Source organism: Pterocles gutturalis, unplaced genomic scaffold (genome assembly GCF_000699245.1).
Source record: "Pterocles gutturalis isolate BGI_N339 unplaced genomic scaffold, ASM69924v1 scaffold10123, whole genome shotgun sequence".
Classification (NCBI taxonomy): Eukaryota; Metazoa; Chordata; class Aves; order Pterocliformes; family Pteroclidae; genus Pterocles; species Pterocles gutturalis.
Window position 1 is genome coordinate 39,514 of NW_010123045.1, and position 22,744 is coordinate 62,257.

The 22,744-nt window shown below is 41.2% G+C and overlaps 1 protein-coding gene across 1 annotated transcript; it reads left to right on the forward strand.

Annotated features, from left to right (window-relative positions):
• Nucleotides 1-901: 901 nt before the first annotated feature.
• On the forward strand, nt 902-19,555 carry LOC104464907 (sodium- and chloride-dependent GABA transporter 1). Its single transcript, XM_010077756.1, has 14 exons — nt 902-1,247; nt 1,988-2,119; nt 3,577-3,677; nt 5,394-5,503; nt 5,623-5,755; nt 7,148-7,282; nt 7,400-7,503; nt 7,819-7,943; nt 10,243-10,355; nt 12,595-12,726; nt 13,284-13,386; nt 14,675-14,775; nt 16,859-17,026; nt 19,347-19,555. The coding sequence occupies exons 1-14, from the start codon at nt 1,013-1,015 to the stop codon at nt 19,449-19,451; spliced, it is 1,797 nt and encodes a 598-aa protein (XP_010076058.1). The 5' UTR covers nt 902-1,012; the 3' UTR covers nt 19,452-19,555.
• Nucleotides 19,556-22,744: the final 3,189 nt, after the last annotated feature.

Here is a 22,744-nt window from a genome sequence, read left to right on the forward strand (position 1 = left end):
CAGTAATGGTTTTTGAAAAGGTGCAAGAATGCAACCCACAGTAGGAAACAGACGCTGTGGAGTGATTGTTGGAGCCTCTTGTCCTACAGTGCTTGTAATTTAAGCTTAGTGAAACATTTGTCATCAACAGCTAATTATAACCACATGTAAAACTCAACATCATCACCCAGGATAAAGTCCTGATGCTTGATCTGGTTTATTGTTTAATTCCTTTGGGAGTGTTTTAGAGAAAGGTGTTTTAGGTAAGTGCACACTGTTCAGAACTTTTTCAATTCACTATTAAAGGTGGCAACTGCTGTTTCTTGATAGCCACAACTTGTTGTAAATAAAGGAACTTTACAGTCATGGGAATTCCCCTTTAGTTTTTTAAATGCAGACCTATTGCATGGGATAGTTTAATTGCCCAAGTTCTGGACTGTTAAATATATTATTTACTCGGATATTAAATAGAAATCTCATTACTGATACATCTTGTGTGTGTGTGTATATATATATATATACACTCTGGGCTGTACGCTATGTACAATACAGTGCTGCATTTTAGAATTATTTTGTTTCTGTATACTCATAAGAGATCTATAGGGGAAAAATGAGTAACTGTGGCTTGGAGATTGTTTTGGGGGGATATGTTAGTTCTTCACTGCTTCCTCCTGAGTCACTAAGAAAACATCACAAGGGCAGAGCCAAGCTCCTCGGTGAGACACCCTTGTTGCGAGGCTCATTCAGCAACGAGGTCGCCAGCCACGGTACTTTTTAAAGTTGCCTAAAGGGCTCCTGAAGCAAGCCTGAATTCGGCAATGTTGTGTTTTACAGATCCATCCAGAAGCCGGTGCGGGACCGCAGCCTAGCTCCCAGCTGTCCCGGAGCGGGGCCGTGGGCGCCGTGTTTCTCCTGCCGAAGCCCAGCCGCCGCGGGTGGGTGACCACGAGCCGCAAAGCTGCTGTCCACGTGGACTGGTGCTGAAATCTCTCGCCCGGCTGCTGCCAGAGCCTCCCCCGCCAAGCCCCGAGACATGGCCACCAACGGGACAAAAGTGGCAGATGGACAGATCTCCACAGAACTTGATGCTTCGATCACCAATGACAAGCCTAAAACCTTGGTAGTAAAAGTGCAGAAGAAGAAGACGGATCTTCCAGACAGAGATACTTGGAAAGGAAAATTTGACTTTCTTATGTCCTGTGTAGGTTATGCCATTGGCTTAGGGAATGTGTGGCGATTTCCATACCTTTGTGGCAAGAATGGTGGAGGTATGCTTGTTTGCTGTTTCATTCTTACATCTTCTGTTACACTTGTATATTAGAATTCACTATAAAAATCATCAGTAAAAGATAACTTAGTTTTAATAGATTTTTCATCTGTATAGGTGATGTTTGGTTTGGTTTGGTTTTTTTGGGTTTGTTTGGTTAGTTTTTTGCTTTACACTTGTCTGGGGGAGTTGGAGCCATTTTGGAGTGTGGTGCTCTGCTTTGAGGTCTGCTCTGAGTTATTCTAACTTCTAGCTGGCTGGTGCTCCCTAAAAGACCCCAAGGTATTAGAGCAGAACTAAAGGACATTGCCCTCCAACCCTTCAGAGCCCTCTCTTTTGGACTGAATTTTTGAGAGGACTGTGTATGGCTCGTAATACTGACTCTGAGCTTACCATGAAAAGGCTAACTGCAGCTGGAAAGCTGCCAGTTCTGGTTAAAGCCTTTCTGCTATCTGCATGCGCCTGTGATAAATGAAGGCAACAAAACACAGTCTTTTGACTTTTTGCTTTTTACTTGAACAGAAAATAATTAAATGATGAGAAGATATATTTTTCCCCCTTACTTTCACCTCATGACATACTGGTTTAGAAGTGTACATGTGCTTTTCACTAACTTTTTTTGAAAAGTTACATGTAAGAGGAAAAATACGTTGGTTTCTTTTCATATATAATAGGGATGGAAACAGTGGAAACTCAGTTGTGTTTTTCCTCCACTGTAACAGACTTCTTATTTCTTTTTAGGTGCATTCCTGATTCCCTATTTCCTTACTTTAATTTTTGCTGGAGTGCCACTGTTTCTTCTGGAGTGTTCCCTTGGTCAGTATACATCTATAGGGGGCCTTGGAGTGTGGAAGCTTGCTCCAATGTTCAAAGGTACAGTATGAATTTGGATTGCTTTCCATTTGCTTCCAAGTTGCAGAAGTTGCACAAAGTGACAGGGCAAGGGTGTTTCTTTCTGCCTTTGTATTTTTACTTAAACTGTAATTTTCTACAGAACCCTAATTTTCTGCAGTGTAACTGACAATTTTGAAGCACACTGGGTATTATTTGTTCCCCATTAAAAGCAGCAAGAGTTAGGCTTTAGAATCTCAACAAACTTATTTTTGAACTTCAAAAACTTTTATTTTTTGTTAGGAAAATATAAAGACTGTTCAAAATAGTAGATTAAATCTAGCAATAGTTGCCTGAGCAGGTATGGAACTCTGTTCACAGCAGTTTGGTAAACACTGTTTCTGTTTGAGGTCACAGAGGTTTGCATCTCCTGTTGTTCTTTATTGAAATCAAAAGCCAGACACTTCAGAGACAGCACTTGCACGATGAATTACTTAAGACAAGCTCACTGCATGGTTGGATTTTTAGGTAGTTTAAGGTTTCTCACTGCTAGAACCTCAAGGTTTTAATCTAGATCCTGCATAGCCCTACAAGCCTCACAAACTGTGCTTGTCACCCTCAGATCCCAAATCCTTTGACAGTTTAGAGCTCCTGAGATGACTTTTGGACCAGCAGAGGAGCAAGTTACACATTGAGTTATAAATGACTCCACACAGTAAGACTGACAATTAGCACAGCGTGAGCTAAAAGTTTGTTTGCAGTGGATTTTTTACTAGGAAATTTTGTTTTGGGAAAAACCCAGAGAGACAAAAATGCTTCCCACAGGTTAAGTCTTTTATCTTTGCTGGAGTTACTGCTGTTGGTAGGGCACACAGTGCAAAGCGTAGACTTTGCTTTGCATTATACTGATTATTTTGAGCACTTGCTCCTGTTTAGTGTCATGTGGCAACTGTCACCAGACTGAATATTTTAAAATACCCCTGAAGTCTCCATGTGGAGTAGAAGACGAGGCATCCTCATTGTGCAGCCCCTGACGTTTCTTTAGTCTAAGATGACATAATAGCATTAAGCTAAGCTCCATGTACTTTGATCAGTGTGCTAAGTGGCTAGCTGGTCTCATACTCAATTTGCATGCATCTGCCAGAAGTTTCTGTGGGGCTGCTGTTTCAGAGAATGAGCTGATTTAGCTCTTTTCCCTGGAAATAAAAAATGGCTGTAAAATTTCAGCAGCAGCAGATGTGACTGCTTACTGCAACACACAGGGAACTGGACATTATGGTTTAATTCATGGTTGACTGACCTATCGCCCAAATTACTGACCTTTTTATAATGGTACTTCTAAAATTTTAACTTGGCTTCTACAAAACTCAGTGAATGGTGTCTGCCCCATATGCTATATTTGTCTTTCTGAACTGCAGCTCTTCAACTGACCCTTGTAGAGACATTACTCAAAGTTACATTCTTTTGTCTATTTTTTTCTCTCATTGTTTTCTTTACAGGTGTGGGACTAGCTGCTGCAGTCCTTTCCTTTTGGCTAAATATTTACTACATTGTGATTATTTCGTGGGCCATATACTACCTGTATAACTCCTTTACTACTGTAAGTGTCTATGGGGGGGAGGCAGGGGGTTGGAATTGTTTGCTGATTAATCTGATTAAACTGTTTAACTGTAAAGGTGTAAGTTTAACACAAAATGCATAGAAATCAGTCTGATAAGCCACTTCTTACTAAAGGAAAACTATTTTGTAAAAATCCCTTTTAAATTTCTTTTTCCTCCACAAGAAATACAGGCTAGAAAACTGTCAGGAAAATATTCCGTTCCAAAATGTCAGTGGAGAAACATAATGGGTTATTTTGGAGCAACAACCTTCCCATTCTTACCAATTTTGTTTAAATTTTCTCATCTTCATCTTCAGACCCACAGCTCTTTCACCTGGACCCTTTTAGTTTCATGTATTACCTGTCGCTGCCCTTTCATCACAAGCACACCTGCTTGCTTCTCTGCTTACTTGCCGGGCACCTGCAAGTCATGCTCAGGCTTCGCGCTCCTAGTGCTAGGAGGGAGCGCTAGCATCCCTTTGCCTCTGAGCCTATGGGCCAGCCATTCCTCTGAGAAAAATTCTAGTGTAGAACTGATTTTTTTTCTTCAATAGCAGCCAAACAAATGTGGGTTCTTTGGGAAACAGTATCATTGCAATATGTTGTAATAGTGGAGGGGTTTGTTAAAGAAATCCCCATGGAACGGAAGGTCTGTGGTTTGATTAGCTCTGAACTTCCATTCATTGTTGCTATTTTCACTTTGTTTTATTTCCTTTTAACTTTATTTTTAGCTGCCGTTTTTTCCCCTCGAGGATGAATCACCAGCTGAGTAGGCCTTGTCTGATTTGTGGGGTCTGGCCACCTGGGGAAGCATCCTTACATAAGTCTCAATAATTAATGCTTTATTGTTCAATTGTTGCCTCTTCTACAAATCTTGTTCGTGCCTGCTTGTTCTCAGTTTTAAAGAACTGTCCCTTGAGCTAATTTGCATTAATTACTGTCTGGGAGTGACATGACCATTTCTTTTTCTGTTATCCTCAGACTTGTTATTGATGTGAAAGGTCAGTCATAGTCTGGAAGTGGTGCACTGGTCCGTATTAGATGACTATTGACGTCTAATTCCCTTGAAGCCTCTTATCCTTGTATTTAAAACACTGCAGTACCCTGATACAACATTTTCTGTGAGAGGATTTTCCAAGATTGGCCATCAGAAGAATATCCAAGTTGTATCTAAATAAGATTTGTTCTAATGGATATCATGTGGAAACAGTTTTTGCTTCTCAGAACTTCTGAAAGATGCCTTAATATAATGGACGCATGCAGAAAACACATATAGAAAATAGAAAGTTTACATTTTCCTAATTGTCCCCTGACTTGCGGGGAAAATAGAAATCTCTGATCAAGAGCCATCACAGCCTGATTACCTGTAGTGCACCAAGAGCTTGCAGGGCCTCCAGGAGGTCCTTCCCGCTGCCCTTGTTCCTTGTACCGCTCAATACACTCTCACGTGCTGAGAGGCGTGTCAGACTCCGAAGCATCTGGGCTGATATATCAAAGAAAGGAAGAAGTATTTTCACACCTGATTCACACAGCTGATCTGAAGTTAAGTACCTTATGTGGCAGACGTGCACCCCAGGGAGCTCAGGGCACTGCAGAAGTCAGTGTATCAGTTCTCCACTCAACTGTCATTTCTAGTAAAGAGGGAGGCACCTGAGGTAATGCTTACTTAAAAAGTGCTCAACCGTTTAGGTTTTTCTCTCTCTCTTTCTTAAATAGACTCTTCCTTGGAAACACTGTGAGAACCCATGGAACACTGACCGCTGCTTCTCCAATTATACCTTAGCAAACACCACCAACATGACAAGTGCCGTAGTGGAATTCTGGGAGTAAGCTGATAATTTTTCTCTATATCATTCCTTTGCATATGCAAGGATCAGCTTGTTATCATTCACACACTATCTTCTGAATTAGTTGTCAAAAACACCATTCTCTTGGCTTATTCTAGACGCAACATGCACCAAATGACTGATGGATTGGAAAAACCGGGGCAAATCCGATGGCCACTAGCAGTTACTCTAGCAATTGCCTGGATTCTGGTGTATTTTTGTATCTGGAAGGGGGTAGGCTGGACTGGAAAGGTAAGATTAAAAAGTACTGGAAATACATTTCATTTAAAAATGCCCATTTTACTCAAATATTCAGAAAATCCTTGAGGTAAGAGGCACTATTCCAGTTTTGCTGGAATAGCTCTGTGAAGCGTTTCATTTCTATCTTTCTTGAACTGATGCCGCACCGTGTTTTTGAAAGGGCTGGCTCCGCTGCAGCTAGCTCTGACCACAGTCTGGGATGGTATGTTCACTTATAGACTCCTTGGCTTTGCCAGGTATAAAATTGTTCCTGGGATGAATATTCGAACTAGTTTGGATATCAGCAGAGTGAGGATGCAGTGTTTTGGCTGCAGCGAGAAGCTTGTGTTTATTGCACAGCTCTTGGTGGAGTCAGATACATAAGTCAGCGTTGAAGCCGTATGGCACGTGGAGTTACTCCCTCCTTTCCCTGTCCTAAACGAGAGCCGCGGGTGGTCCTTACCATGGACACGCTTGCACGCTGTGCTGCCTGGAGTCTGGCTGGTTTCTGAGTGCAGAATAGAATTTCCTGATGGATTAAAGCACATTATATTATTGACAGATGTTTCTCCAGGAACAGAAGGGCAACAGCATCTGGCACTGGTGTATACCTCTCCCTCTCCCCAAAATAGCAGGAAGAGCTCTCAGGGAAATGAACAGCCACAGCTATGAGGCCTGGTGGCAACTGAAGGCTTGGGTTATAACACCTCAGGCCTCATATAGAGAACCGGGAATTTTTCACACTGAAAGGATCAGTTGTTACCTTTTGACAAGATCGTTGTAACTGTGACCCTCTTCAAGCTGCATGTTGAACATGACCTAGTTGAGCTCAGACCAAACTTCATTTCCCCTGTCTGCAAAGAAGGTGTCAAAAAAAAAAAAAAAAAAAAAGGGGGGGGGCTGGCTGTTTCTTTGGAGCCTGACTTCATAGTGCCTTCTTTGCAAGGCTTTTGAAAGGGCAAGAGAGTAGGATCCTGTAGGGCAATTACACCATAACATAGATGAGTGGGAAGAGTACAAGAGCGGCTGTCTGAGAGCAGGAGAAATAAACTAGCGGGTGTTGTTCTACAAGCAGGGTAGGAGTACTTGAACCTTGTGCGGTTGAGAGCTCCCCTTGAATACAAAAACAGACAAGCGTGAGCCCTTTGTGCAGAAATATCCTAGTCCACATATCCCATCTTCAGGAAAGTCGTCTGCAGCCACCTGCCTTGGAGGCACGGTGTTCAGGGAATTCAGCAGTAGGCACTCCCCACACCAAGCTTTTTCATTGATAAATGCCTCAGTTTTAAAAGTCAGCCTCTGTTGGTGCTGCAGTATTTTTAGGGAGCAAATATTTTCTGAAGTGTTAACAAGGACAAATCATTCTTCCTGCCACACTTACAATGTCTTGTTTCTTCACATCAGGTGGTATATTTCTCTGCTACTTATCCCTATGTTATGCTGCTTATCTTGTTCTTCCGTGGTGTAACACTGCCTGGAGCAAAAGAAGGCATTTTATTCTATGTAACTCCCAACTTCAGTAAGCTTTCAGACTCTGAGGTAAATATTCAATCCTTGTAAACAGAAGTTTCACTGCTAACTGTTCACCTTTCAGACATATGACCTGCTCCTCAAGTGCAGAAACAGATTTTTAAAAAAATTATTTCCTGCAATCAGGTTTGGCTGGATGCTGCCACACAGATTTTCTTCTCCTACGGTTTGGGTCTCGGTTCACTGATTGCCCTCGGAAGTTACAACCCTTTCCACAATAATGTTTACAGGTAAGCAGATGACCGCACCTATTACAGTGGCACTTTCCTGTCTCAGCTGGAGCTGGATTCTGCCTTTCTGTGCAAGATATCATTGAAATAAGGTGTAGTCTCGGATCTGACTATTAAATGTTATGTCTAACTGGGAATGAGATGTGTAACTGCATTTACACTAATGGGAGAGGCAGTATAACTTGTCCAGCGAGAAATGAAACACAAACTATCAAATCCTAAATCGTGAAATCTTTTCACAGGAAAAAGGGTAATACACTGACGAACACTAACATTGCTTTACCTACTGCTTAAAGCATTTTACTTCTATTTCAGGGACTCCATCATAGTGTGCTGCATAAACTCATGCACAAGCATGTTTGCTGGCTTTGTCATCTTCTCCATTGTGGGATTCATGGCTAATGTCACAAAGAGGCCTATTGCAGATGTTGCAGCATCAGGTATCCAATATATTTTTCTCCAAGTTGTTCAGTGGCATCAGTTATTTTTTGTTTATATGTTGTACCCAACGCCTTCATTTAATTGTTCAAAATCCCTCCCTCAAAACCTTCCTCAGCTCCCTGCCATTCCAGTCGCCCGTGCTGATTGCGAAAGGGAGAGCATTGTTCAAACCTCTCAAGGCAGCACCAGCAAAATCATTTCATGTCAAGCTGACTGCCTGCCCGCCTGCCCAGTGCTTGCAAACCTCTGCTGTGGAGAGCAGCCAGCCAGAGCCTCATCGCCGGCTGACACAAGGAATGCTGATGAGCGCTGCTGACAAGGACAGCAGTGCAAGAGGTGGCAGCACAGCCGGCTGCTTCGCTGCTTAGCTCTGACATTCGATTATGAGCCTCTTGCTACTGAAATTCTTAAAAGCAAACTGCAGGAGGAATGATGGTCATTGTGTTTTAGGAGCCTATATTCCCAAATTCAGTTAGGTTTTGAAATTCTTTTTACTGTTTCTTGAGGTTAAGCCCTTTGAGACAAATCCATTTCTCACCTGTTCAGACCTACAGCTATGAACTAGTTTTTATGGGACCCTTTATTATGAAAGTCATTTTACTTGGGGCAGTAAGACGTCCATAGAAGGATTCTGCTATTCTTCGCAGTTCCTCGTCTGTCTTCCAGATGAGAAAGCTTCAAGTAGCAGAGCAGATGGCTGCCCTAACCCAGCTGGTGTACCAGATACTCATTTAGCAGTTCTGGCCACAGGGAGGGATCCGATAACTGAAAGCTTGGTTGGAAGTCACTGGTGGACAGAATATTGCCTCACTATACCAGCAAACATAGCCCGTTGATGAAATATTCCCTTAGTTAGAAAAGCGGACAATTTAAGCCCTAAAAATGATCTTCAATAAACTACACACACACACACACAGAAATTGGGAAAAAATTATGATGGCATACGCTGTTGTCAAAAAATGCTCTAGAAAGTCAGTGGTGTGTGAAATGAGGTGCTTGGATTTATGTATTTGATATGGAAGTAACTATATAAAATATAGACTACACCTGCAAACAAGACAATATTTTTATATCATGTTAAGCTCCTAAATACACTTTAAGGTACCTAAGATAATAGACTTTCGAAAGATGCACATGGCCTCCTGTGGCCACTAATTGCAAGGGATATTTGGAAATCTGACCTTTTAATTAAGGCTTCTGTTTCTCCTAGCAAGCTCAGAAACTGAGCCTTTTTTTAGCACCATGAGATACATTGTTTTGTGATCTTTTGCAGCTTTGTAAAACAATGTTATTAAAAGTTGCAGCTGTGGTTTGGTGGAATGTTTAACAGCAAAATGAAGAACATGTTTATCTTAAGTTTTATTTTCCTTCTACTCCTGCCATGTGGAAAGCATTCCAACACACCTGCTATTGCTGGCAAATAGTTGTTTCAAAATCTGCCTTGCATTTACTCTGACAGTTCAGGTGTCTGACGCCAATCCTCACTTCACTGGTTTGAAAGCTATCTATGTCCAGCCAGTTCTCACAGACAGACTTGCTTTTAATGAAAACTGAAAAATCGTATACCCCCTCCTAGGTGAGGCACTCTGATTTTATTTCCCTGATTATTTCGTTTGCTACAAGTTCCACTTTTAACCTGACATCAGCTGGTTCCCAGCTATGCTATGACAGCAAAAAGAGCTCTTTCTTTTCAATAAGAATTTACATTCTCCTTCTACCTCTATTCCCCCATCAGCAGCCAGCAGTAACACAAATGAAAAGGTTTGCCTGTTTACATAGTTCGTTACAATGTGTATTACAAGATAATTCATGGAATGGAATAGCAAAGGGGAATACTGTAAATGCTGGAAAGTGCTTTCTCTACTCCTGAGCTGTCTTTGTCTCTCTTCTGTACTACTTGGTGCACAACAGAAGATTACAGCCGTCAATAGCTGCTTGAGAGGGAGCGAAGGCTGATCCGTATCTGAAGATGTATAATCCTAGCCCAGGAGAACATTCCCCATCTTGGCTATCCACAGGTGTCTCTAAAGGGGCAGCTTCTGAACTGCATCTAGTGCTTTGCTTGGTTGGTTGGTTTTGGGGTTGGTTTTTATTTTGTTTTGTTTGGTTCATTTTTAAAGCAAGACACATGCACTGACTTCTTGGTCAGTGACCACTGTTTAAGCCGAAATCTCTGGTCAGATGCTGCATCCACAGCTGAATCCTTCAAATAAACCTAAAACCTGTGTATCAACAGAAGCAAATAATCACAGCAGCCGATCGATCACACTGACATTTTCTCTCTATTTCTCCCACTAGGCCCAGGACTGGCATTTCTGGCTTATCCAGAAGCAGTGACACAGTTACCCATTTCTCCTCTGTGGGCAATACTCTTCTTCTCCATGCTGCTTATGCTCGGAATTGACAGCCAGGTAAAACTGCTGTAAAAATTAATAATGAGGACAAATTTTCTGCCACTGTATGGTACAATTTGGGCTCTTTCTGTGCATTCTGCACTGCCAGCAGTTGGTGGTGTAGAATGATTTCAGGAATAATCAGATAATAAGAGGCAGTAAGAAGAGAAAAAACTAAGAGGTTCAGGGAGTCTGGGAGAGTCACAAACTGGTACTTAGACACTTTCAATTTTTCATGACCTGAATAATCACATAATAAGAGGCACTAAGAAGAGAAAATCTAAGAGGTTCAGGGAGTCTGGGAGAGTCACAAACTGGTACTTAGACACTTTCAATTTTTCATGACCTATTGGAAGCGTATAGAAAATATGCAGAAAAAATATTCTGCAGAAAAAGGAACTTTCTTTGAGATCTTAACAGTTCAATCAAAATATTAAAAATACCTTTGCATTAATCATCAATGTGGGAGATACTGGGATACGCTTTACAAGATTTAGATGCCACAAACGTTTCTGAAAGATTACTTCAGAACTTAACCACATTTAGCAAAAAGATGCAGCACACATTTAATTTTGGGCATATGAATGTCAGGAGCAAATTCAGGAGGCAGCAGGCTCGTTACTAAGAACATTCTGCATCTTAGCGTGTTCTGAAATCACTTCCCAATGGTAAGGATGAAGACTTTATTGGTTAAGGCCTTGGCTAAGGGCTATAGGTGGTATCTCTCAACTGGAAATTAATAGGAAGGCACATCCTCGAGGTTTTGCAAATCCAAATAAGATATTCTCCAGAGTTACTGTCTAGATTAAATAATGAAATAATTAAGTGATGTGATCATTAGAAAATGTTTATTGCAAAGCAAACAAAAAAGCACACAGAACAAGAAGCAGCACTTTACATGCTAGAAGGGACTATGTCTCTTAGTCCCCTATGGGACTAAGCATCCGTTAATCAGTAATAATATTAATACAGATAGCAACTCTATTGTAAGCACCCTGGCTTATTTTGCAAAGCATACTCTGAGGACTTTGTCAGGGAAGTCCCTCCTGCCTGCTGAAATGTTTGGTCATTTGTATTTGAGCAGTCACAGGCAGATGTCTTAATCTCCTTGCAATCAGCTGCAGTTGTCAAAGCAGCACCTTACATTCATTTGCACCATCCTCATAGCGCATAACAAAATAGGAGAATTGCTAGCTTAGTGCTGAAGTAGCCTTTCAGCAGAGATAATCCATCATTTTCTATAAATCCAAGCTGACTTCAGCCTGTGAACCAAAATACAAAAAGACCAAGAGGGGATTTTATCCTGCAACATGAAAGGAAGCTGAAAATGTATGTTTTCTATTTCTTTGTTTTTCGGTAAGCTTCAGGCTTGACATTAAAACCTATTGCTCAGGCTGGGGGGAAACTACTGTGAAATTAATTGGGTCAAAAATATTCTTGAAATAACTTGTCTCTAGGCAACTAACAGCTGAGGAAGGTCGTCCAATATTATTAAAAAGAATATATATATATCTACAGGCTGTCATGCTTTCTTCATCTTCTGCCTATCGGGGAAACATTTTGTACGCTATAATTTATAGGAACTATAACTATTGGTTAAATTTCAATTGCACTGCTGGAAATGAATAAAAATCTACATACCTTCTGTTTTTCATTATTTCAGCCATCATAATGACAACATTTGTTTTGAATATATACACACAGTAAAGATCTGAAGTATGGCCGTGCTTTCCATTTGGAAGATCACATCATCAGCAGAAATCTTACCATTGCATTGTCTTTTCTGAGGATACAAAAAGCATTTGATTTATAACAGATGAGAATCAATCTTGTGTCCTTAAGCTTCGCTCTGAAGCACTGATCTGATTACACTTTTTGTGTCTGTTGGCTTTCACATATGTGAGTAAATCACAGAAAGAAGTCTGAGGTTTTGATTGCGGGGTCAAAGCCTTCAGCTGTAGGTATATTGTCTTCTATCACAAGAAAGAGCACTTTATCTTCATCAAGCACATGCTATTGTTCATAATTTGGAAATCTGAGTGTTTTTCTAGCTGAAAATCTTTTTGCACAAATCCTTTTAGACAGAAATGAGGATATTCAGAAGCACTGCTTCCACTGAAGTCAAGTGAATTTTCATTTATCATTTAATGGATGCAGCCTTAGGCCAGTGATGAGTAGTGTTGAAAACTCCTCCCCTCAATGTAATCCTGCTGCTGCAGTGCTTTGCATTGTATCTTATCTCTGACTTTACTTGCAGTTCTGCACTGTGGAAGGATTCATAACAGCGCTGGTGGATGAATTTCCGAAGTTACTGCGCAATCGCAGAGAAATCTTCATTGCTGTTGTATGCATTGTGTCCTACCTGATAGGGCTGTCCAATATCACTCAGGTAGGTTCTGCAGAAGAACATGATCTTACGTCTGACACACAGCATCTGTTTTATTTCCTGCCTCCCCCACCCCAACCAGGAATCACTGCAAACCAGCGAAGTGGCAGGGATCATCAGCACTATCCGAAGCCTCCGGGCAGCAGGCAGTAATGTGTGAGGTTAAAATTCCCGTAGTCCCTGGATGCAGCAAGGCCTTCGTGGTCCAGGTGACAAGAACATACCCACCTCTGCAGCCTGTCGTACAGTCCCACACGTGGCAGCCAGGGATGTTCTCCATTGCCTCCTGTGATCTACTAGACTGCAAAATATTTCAGGGAAATGTTTGAATTATTGAACAAAAAGGAGTAAAGTGAAATCAAACCAGTTAATTGAATTCTAGCAGTAATCTAATTTCTGTCAGTATTGACCCCAAGCATTGTAAGACTTTAACCTGTTAACTTTAATTTACATTAATACATCCCGAATGTATTCACCACTGTTTGTAGCTTGCATTTTAATCTCCCTTGAAATTGGAGTCCTTACTATTTATTTTGACACTTTCTTCTTGTATATTTTAGGGTGGAATCTACGTGTTTAAGCTTTTTGACTACTACTCTGCCAGCGGAATGAGTCTCTTGTTCCTTGTATTCTTTGAGTGCATCTCGATATCCTGGTGCTATGGTAAACAGCATCTTTTTATTTTTTCCATAAATTTTGCACATTGCAAGGATAGTTCATCTACTGATTTGTTCTTTTGTTTGTGCACATGCTGAGGATGGAGCTGAAATTGGCCTTGTTTCATATGCATATAATTCCACTGAGGCCACAAAGGTGGCTTGTGGAAGGCACGCCTGCCTCTTTAGAACACCCGATGTGTAAGCCTGAAAGTCATTAGATGCTAACTGTGTCAGGAATACTAAATAGGTGACATCTCCATCTTTTTTTCCCGTCCCCCTTCCTTGGGAAGCCTACATCTTCGGAGGTGTTAGGTACTGCTGTTCCCAGCATAACGACTTGGGTCTTTTGGACTTTGTAACGTTTTGTTTCCAGAAACGACTCTGTCACTCCAGGATCTTGCAGCGAGAGCCAGGCTCCTTGGTCAGTTGTATCTTGTGTAATTGCCCTAAAATATCCTGAAATCTGGGCTGACAAGCTCTGCATATAAAGATTAATCAATATGTGTCATTTTCTTGCCAGAGTATTTGTACGTTTGACCTGAGTTCTGTGTTAGCCAGTCCAAGGACCTACTCCCATGGTCACTAAGGCACTTCAGCTTATATTACAAAACTGATTCCAGCTAGATAACTGGAGGCTTTCTGCTGTCTTTAATGGGCTTAAGAGGATTGAACAGCATTTTACAGGAGAGAGATACTGCATGTGTATCCAGCAAATGTGAATGGAAAACCACGCCAGCTAAATAATGACAAAATCAAAGTGATCAATAATATGATAGACATACCTTTTAGAAGATGATTGAGTGCTGGTAGGTCCCAGCAGCAGCAGCAGCAGCAGCAGAAGCGAGACTCTGTTTTCATACACAGTTCTGCATGTATATGGTGTGCATATATCCACACAGAGTGAAGCTGGTTAACACTAGGATGGATTTTTTTTTTATTTAATTTGTAAAATATCATTATAAATCTCTCGTTCTAATAAGACTTAGAGTTGAGATTATCCAAGGGTGAACTATTGTGTCTGACCTTCAGATGTACAGACTTCCTCAGCCTTTGCATGGGAATAAGTTTGCTGGTTGCTAATTAATTATGGAAGAATGAGAACAAATGATTCTTGGTGCTTCTGAGTTTGCGAATTTCTTTCCCATTCGGATAGGTGAAACGTTATGTCAGGGTCTGTAGAGAACTTCCAGATATACCTCATCATTTATGACAGTGTCTCTCAAAACCACTGAGCTTTCAATTGAAGCAATGTTCTGACATGTTCCTATACTGTTTCTTATTTCTGTATTTAGGTGTTAATAGATTTTATGACAACATCCAAGAGATGGTGGGATACAGACCCTGCATCTGGTGGAAACTCTGCTGGTCATTTTTCACTCCTATCATTGTGGCAGTAAGGAACAAACTTTTATTATATTATTCAAAGGATGTAAATGAGGTGGCCCATGTACTACAGCACTGTCATTTCCAGCCCTCAGGTTCATGTTAACTCTGGCCTCATTCCTTTTTTAAGGATTTGAGCAATTCCATTAAAGGCAATAGGCAAAACCCAGTGTCATTAGAGGAAGCCTGTGCCCTAGGAAAAGCAGCCTTGTCCAATTTCAAGATTTGTATTAGTCCCACGGAAATGGTAACTAGTCAAGAGTTTGGTTGGCAGAGACAGAAAACTGTAAGAAACAAATTTTGACCATTTCTTGTATTCTTACATAAAATTTAGCAATCTCTCTAAAGTCTAAATTTTCCATACAGACAAAAATGCCACATTTAGTGAACTGAATTCCTTCACAAGCACTCTGCTGGTAACAGACTCGGATTATAAACTGATGCTCTTCTCTCATGGGTTTCTGTGGAATATATTACCCAGTTTATGCTACATTGCTACTGTTTTTTTCTGGCAAACCATGCAAGGATTGTGTGCACTGGAAACAGCCATACAGTCTTTTCCTGCTTCTAAGCTTTATCCCATTAAGCCCATAGACTACATTTTGAAATAATAAGCAAAGTAATGTAAATTTACTACACATAATGTAGTCAACCCAGACTAGACACAATTACACGTGACACAATACTTCCCACTCCCTGATATTTCTCTGATATTCCCATACAGGTAGCCCAGGGCCACAGAAAAACAAACACCACTAAAGAGAGGCACAGAAATGTGTTTATACTGAGGGTTCCTTGATCCATCTCTACCCAGATGAAGGTGGCTTTCATTTTTCTGAAAACAAGTGTTCAGGAAGGCATAAAAAATGCATTTGGTTTATTTCAGTGGAATAGCAGGAAGATGGCTGATATTGTATATAAAGCTTACCAGATTTCTCCTGTCTTACAAAGTCTTCAACAGCATTTGTTGTCCAGTGCCAGTTCACAGGTGGTGATGATGTGCTAATAAAATCTGCCACTCTGCGTTATCCTCTCTGGGAACATGTTCTGCACAAGGCCTGAGCCTGGGATCAGGATGAGCTGCCTCCTTTGCTGGTTCAGCTTAGCGGGTTTCCCTGACGCAAGCTGGTTTAGACATTGGAAACAGGCCAGGATAGGAGTCTTCCTTGGGCACTTAAAGGAAAAAATACCATGTTTGCAGGTCATCTCTTTGAAAAAAAAAACACAAAAGGAACCCCCGAGTGCTGCTGATCAATGGTACAGTATACATGTGTATGCGGTATTATTCCCCAGGACCCCATCTTTCCCAGTAGCCCCCTTCCCTCTGATTTTGTGCAGGTTACCCGAGGCCTCTACTAGTACCAGTGGATTCCCCGTACCCGCACACCTGGATACTCTGAGATGCAGGTTATGTGTGTGAAAACACAGGGTTAACTAGAAACATTAAGATTAATTTTGGTAAGAAGCTTCTTGGGAAACTATCTCCTCATCTCTTGTTACTGAAAAATTCAAAGTGGTTTTTGAATTTCACAAGATAAGTTCTGTTACACAGACAAATCTGTAGCCACTCACTGAACCACAGGTTCCATTCTGCCTGCCCTCATTTTCCATATGCATTTGTTCAGAGGGTTTTGTATAAAGCCTCTGGGCCAAACACTCATAGCTGGTGATATCAGAGAGGTCGGTGCAGAGCCAGGCTTTAGGGAACATTTCTGATTCAGAGCTTCTGGGAGTCTGTTGCTGACCAGTAGAGTAGAGCTGTACTGACACTATTACTACAGTTAGAAAGTTAGTGGAAACAAACACCCACCTTCACAACTGCAGAAGTAAAGATCAGTTATTTACACACTCCCACACTAGAGGTGAAGCTCACAGGGAGTCGGCGCTGTGGGCTGACATTTGCCTGTTTTCTGCAACCTCCCTCTGCAAGCCTGACCTGCAGTGCCCAGCAGCCAGCCCCAGGGCCCAAGGAACCCTCTTCTCCTGGCCTGGAGGGAAAGGCAGGCTGGAGGTCCAAGCCAATCCAGAAAAAGTCTTGAACACAGAACACTCTGGAAATCTCATCCAAATCTCCTTTCTGCTGTATTTTGCAGGGAGTATTTATCTTCAGTGCTGTCCAAATGACTCCTCTCACGATGGGAAGTTACGTTTTCCCAAAATGGGGCCAAGGGGTTGGCTGGTTCATGGCTTTGTCTTCTATGGTGCTGATACCAGGCTATATGGCATATATGTTCCTAACCCTGAAAGGCTCCTTAAAACAGGTGAGTCTCTCTTTTTCCTGACCACATGATTTCATCTGGCGAGACCTGTGCACACTGATAAAAGGCTGTTGGGCAGCTATTTTCTGTAGTTCCTGTGGCCTCACTTGCTTAGCCCAGTTATTTTTGTATCGAGCTGAAAAACATCAAACCAAGTACCAAGCAGACAAAAGACCTGACAGTGTCTGTACCATCTGTTGTTATACATCATTCACCGTGTTAAACGCGGTCCTTATCTCTGGGCTTTGACAGTTCCAGATGTGTTGTGTGCCAGCTCCTTATACCCAGAAAACAAAGTGGCAGTTTAAAAAATATGGAAATTTGTCCTTATTAACGCAAGACATGCTGTCATGTATCAAGGCAGGTGATGCTCTGAGGAATTGGAATCAGACTCTTGGGAATAAATCCACATAACTCTTAGTTTCCATGAACCTGCTCCCAGATCAAGGATTTGAGCTCCTGTTCTGCATCACACCTGTTCCAAGTTACAACAGCTGCCTTATTCTGCTGCAACTAAGAGAAAGTACACGTAAAATCTTGGGAGCGTATTTTATGATCACGCTGCACTTCCCTCTAGTCTTTATTTAAGGGATTTCCATGAGCAGTTACTTCATGAAGAACATTACTTGTTCACTGCAAGAGTGATCAGGCATTGGAACAGGCTGCCCAGGGCAGTGGTGGAGTCACCATCCCTGGAGGTGTTCAAGAAACGTGTAGATGTGGTGCTTCGGGACATGGTTTAGTGAGTTAGGTGGTGTTGGGTTGGACTTGATGATCCTTGAGGTCTTTTCCAACCTTAATGATTCTATGGTTAGAGGCTTTTGTTCTCATTGCACTGTGCTCTGAGACATCTCCTTCCATCAGTTAAAAGGAGATGACGCTTCCCACGTGTGAGAGGCATTGTATGGCTTAAATCCATTCTAAGTTCCTCGGAGAAATGCTGCTAAAGGAGTGTGAAATGTTAGTAAGGCTACTGACCTGGACGCTGGTTAGTACGTACCTACAATTGCCATACTTCATTTTTTTTATCTGGGTGCATCCTCAGTTTTCCCTTTCCAGACAGTAATCTCATTCTGTGCGTACCAGGCACTTCTTCAGCACAAGTATTGAAACATGTATCTCTGTCCTTTATGGTTGTGGAATGAAAGATTGTCAAAATGATTTTGTCAGAATTTCTGGAACATTCTAAAATCAGCTGACAGAGCCATCTTTGCAAAGGGACAGATGAAATGCCTCATGAATTGCTCAGGTCTTCATCCAAATATTTGTTTTCAGCAAATTTTAAGACTCAGTGATGCTGTAAAGAAGCCTACAAAAAGTCTACGGGGTTTTTTTCCTCCCACCTTGCTTGTTCTTAGCTGTTACACGTTGAATATTTTTCCCTTGATCTTACAGAAACATTTGCATGCAAATGGAGAACTGTTGCTCTGAAATATAGCTGCTGCTTGGGAAGAGTTGCGTAAGACCACAGTAAAAGTTCCTCATCTCAGTCTTGCTGTGCATTAAGGTCTCCGTTTGGAAAGCACTGACAAATGATCATTAGATAATAGGAGGAGCTTGCACCACTCACAGGCTTTGATGATCAAATCTGGGCAAGACTGAGCTAGAAATAAAATATCTTAAATAGAAGTCTACCTGTTGTATCCTTGGAGGTAGTACCTCCCGAAAGCTGCAGCCAGTACTCTCCAGTCCCTTCTGCTCCCTGGGGAGGGTCACCATCACATCTGAGACTCAGCTCTGAGTCCCTGTTGCCCTTAGGAGATAGATAGAATTTTTAATTTAATCACCAATGCCTAGACAGAAGTATTTAGGATTTCCTCTAAAAAAAAAACCAGAGCCACAAAGATGATGAAGGGAATGGAGCATCTCCCTGCTGAGGAAAGGCTGAGGGAGCTGGGTCTCTTTAGCCTGGAAAAGAGGAGACTGAGGGGTGACCTAATCAATGTTTATAAATACGTAAAGGGTGAGTGTCAGGAGGATGGAGCCAGGCTCTTCTCTGTGACATCTAGTGATAGGACAAGGGGCAATGGGTTCAAGCTGGAACATAGGAGGTTCCACTTGAATATGAGAAAAAACTTCTTCACGGTGAGGGTGACAGAGCACTGGAACAGGCTGCCCAGAGAGGGTGTGGAGTCTCCTTCTCTGGAGACATTCAAAGCCCGCCTGGATGCGTTCCTGTGTGATCTGATCTGGGTGTTCCTGCTCCGGCAGGGGGATTGGACTGGATGATCTTTCGAGGTCCCTTCCAGTCTCTAACATTCTGTGATTCTGTGAAAAAAACCAAACTTTTGACTGCCTCACATTTATTGTTGTTCTTTAACAGCGCATCCAAGTAATGATTCAGCCAAGCGAGGACATCACTCACCCTGAGAATGGGCCAGACCAGGCCCAACAGAGCAACTCTGCAAACAAAGAAGCCTACATCTAAACTTCTGTATTGTAAGAGTACCAACACTACTCCAGAAAAACAAAAAATATGGTTGAATATGACCACAAATTTATGTCTGAGAATATAATTACCTACCTCTAGTGGCAAAAAAAAAAAAAAAAGAAAAAAAAAGAAAAAATAAAAAAGGTCATCTCCACTGTAAGGGAATCGCCATGGGTATGATCCAAACATTGTGCAAGCTCAGATGTTGACAGTGTTTTGTGTTCTCTGGCAATCCACAGACTGTTAATGTTTGTATCCTTTCACAATAATAGTTGCATATCTTGGAATTTGTAAATTGATGTGCCAAGACCTTTTTAATCTACCTATTAGCACGACGATTTGAAGTTTTGTGCTGCTGATTTTTAGTAGTTTATCAATATTTCTTACCGCTGAATCCCAAGACTGTTATTTCTGACTTTGCAGGAGTAAAATCAAGTTTGGAATTGTTTTGTACAAAATAATTAAGTATTTTGTAAACAAGTGATTTCCAGTGACAAAGTCTGCCCTTACAATTTGCTCCAGTTGAGGCCATTTGAGGGGGAAGCGGCTTCCTCCAGGCACCAGTAGACACAGCCTCTTGAAACATTCCTAGTGCAAAGGAAGTGAGGTGGCTGTTTGTGGCAGTGCAGCACCGGCCGGCTGTACTCAGCCTTGCAGGATAACTTTCAAACAAGATCATGAATTTCTTTAAAACAGAGATACTATTTCTTATAAAAAGAGCATATCTTTGTGAGTCAATACTATGTGAATCACAGGTGTTAGAGGCAAAAAGATGAGAAGTAATATCCAAGAGCTCTTGAAGATTCCCAGGAGTAAAAGAAATACAAAGTATTTGCAATTCACGCTCAGAGTACTTCAGCTTGTATTATGCTGTTGTTATTCTACTGTTATTGCATTGCCACCAAAATAGAAACCAAAACAATGGTTTAAAGACTGCAGCTTATCCTTGTAATTTAGGGTTTAATTCACAACTGTTCTTTTTAATCTGTTAAAGGACTTTAACAGTTTATAATAAGCAAATCATAAAATATGGACTGTTAGCACTTTGAAAACAGTTTTATTTTTATTGACATATTATTTGTGGTGATGAAGGCAGGAAGGAAAGCTATTTCAGTAACATGTAAAAATCTCTACTCTGGGCTCAGCCTGCATTTGCCACACAGCCGAGCAGCCCGTTCAGCTCGTGGAAACGTTTCCCTTGTGTGGCCAATGCAGTGGCTCACCCTGCACGGCATTTCTCGTTTGGCAGCTATCCGACAGGCACAGATTACAGAAAATGCAGTAGTTGATGTTTGATTGTAAATGACTGTGACAGAACTGTGCAATGAAACATGCTTTTCAGCAAATTTTTGTGCAACGTACAATGTTAGATAGCACAATTTATGTAGAACTACTCTGTGAAAAACATGTTAACTGTGAATGTTGGGTTTTTCGTTGTTTTTGTCTGAAGGTGACCAACATGTTCTTGCAATAAGGTATTATTCTCAGAATGTCAAGCACATTATTGTAGAAATAATATATATAATACATGTATTTCAAAATACATCATAAAATCGCAGAGTATGTTTGGTAGATTCTAAACTGTTTCATACATAGATCAACTGTAAAATATTACGAGATCTAAGCTACATCCTAAACAGCTCTAGCTGCGATGCAAAAGTCCTGTAAGTCTTTGGGATTTAGAGGAAACCCATACATCCTTCACACATGTTATACATCATACATGCACATTATAATTGTGAATTTCATTAGACTAAGGATAAAAATTCCGACTTTCTCTTTATTGTTTAATGTAATCAAGTCCCATGTTGTTATAAGAACAATGCAGTATTTAATGTTTGATTGTAAACACTTATGACAGATGTTTGACAGACCTGCTCTCTAGCAAAAAGCTGTACAAACGTATCACATAGCACAAATAGTGTTGTAGAACTACTGTGTGTAAACTGTGAATAGCTGTATCTTTTTTGTAGTACTTGCCCTGAAAAAAAAAAAGATTATCATATATGATCATATATGCTTTTTGCAATAAGAAAATATCTGAACACCAAGCAAATCTATCTCTATATAAAAATATATATGTAATATATACATATTCAAAAAAATATATACAGAGCCTGTTTAAAAAGAGTACAATATTATTTAGTAAATTGCAACCTGTTCTATGGACCAAATGTAAAATATTTATAAATTAAGATGCATTTTAAATGTCTATAAATGGTGTCATAATTAAAGCACGATTGTTATGTAAGTTTCCAAGAGTTTAGAGGAAAAAGAATAAAGGTTATATTATACATTACATTCAGAATGTTGCAGTCTCTCATTGGACAAAACCAACGTGTGCTATTTTCTGTGAAGCAAGTTCTAAATGTTTTGTATATATATAAAAATATATATCCTTTAAATATCAAAATGCTGTATCACCTGTGAGACGTGTCTCACTCATCCATGGCGCTATGTCTGTAATTCAGCTGGTCCGTGCATCTGCTACCCAGGAAGCTGAAATGGTGCCGGTTACGAGTTCTACCTGGCTCCTGCTGCTCTAACGCTCCTGGAGGAAGGTGGCAGCCCAAAAAACCCCAGGAAAATGCCCCGATGGCAAAATGGCCATTCCTCAGGTACGTTTCTGCTGATAGTTTGGGGTGCGAACCGCAGCACCTGCAGTCCCTGATTTCTGAGCTGTAACGAGGCGTGTGCCACCCCAGGCTGGAGCCAAGGGGCTGGTGAGACATGGCCTTACACGAGCCAGAGAGATGATGCATTTCCACAACAAATCATTGTTCTCTCTATCAGCTGCCATTGAAGGGTGAGAAGATGTCAAGCAAGTTGCACAGCAGCCTGCTTTACATCCACGTCTGTGCAACGCTGCTGAGGAGCTGAATGCTCTGTGTTCTGAATTTAATTATCTAACTCCACAATTGGAGCAGGACATCATGCTGGGAGCAATTTAGAGAACATGATTAGAATTGAAAATGCTCCTGATAGAAGCATCTGAGATCATAGACGTCAAATACAAAATGCTGACCTTAGAAAGGAGAACTCAACTGTGCAAGTACGAGGCAGGGGCAGACCTGCTTTTAAAAACTGCTGGGGAGGACGGGCGGGGGCATGCAGGGAGGATCACAGATTGCTCTGGAAATGGGGGAAGGAGCAGCTTTGATGCTTTTGAAATGCAGAGGAAAAATTAAATCCTCTTTAATGTTTAGTTCATACGCATTGTGTGTTGCATTGACACCTGCTGCTTTCACGGTATGTTGTAAGAAAAAGGAAGAGAGCTGCATCTGAGAGAG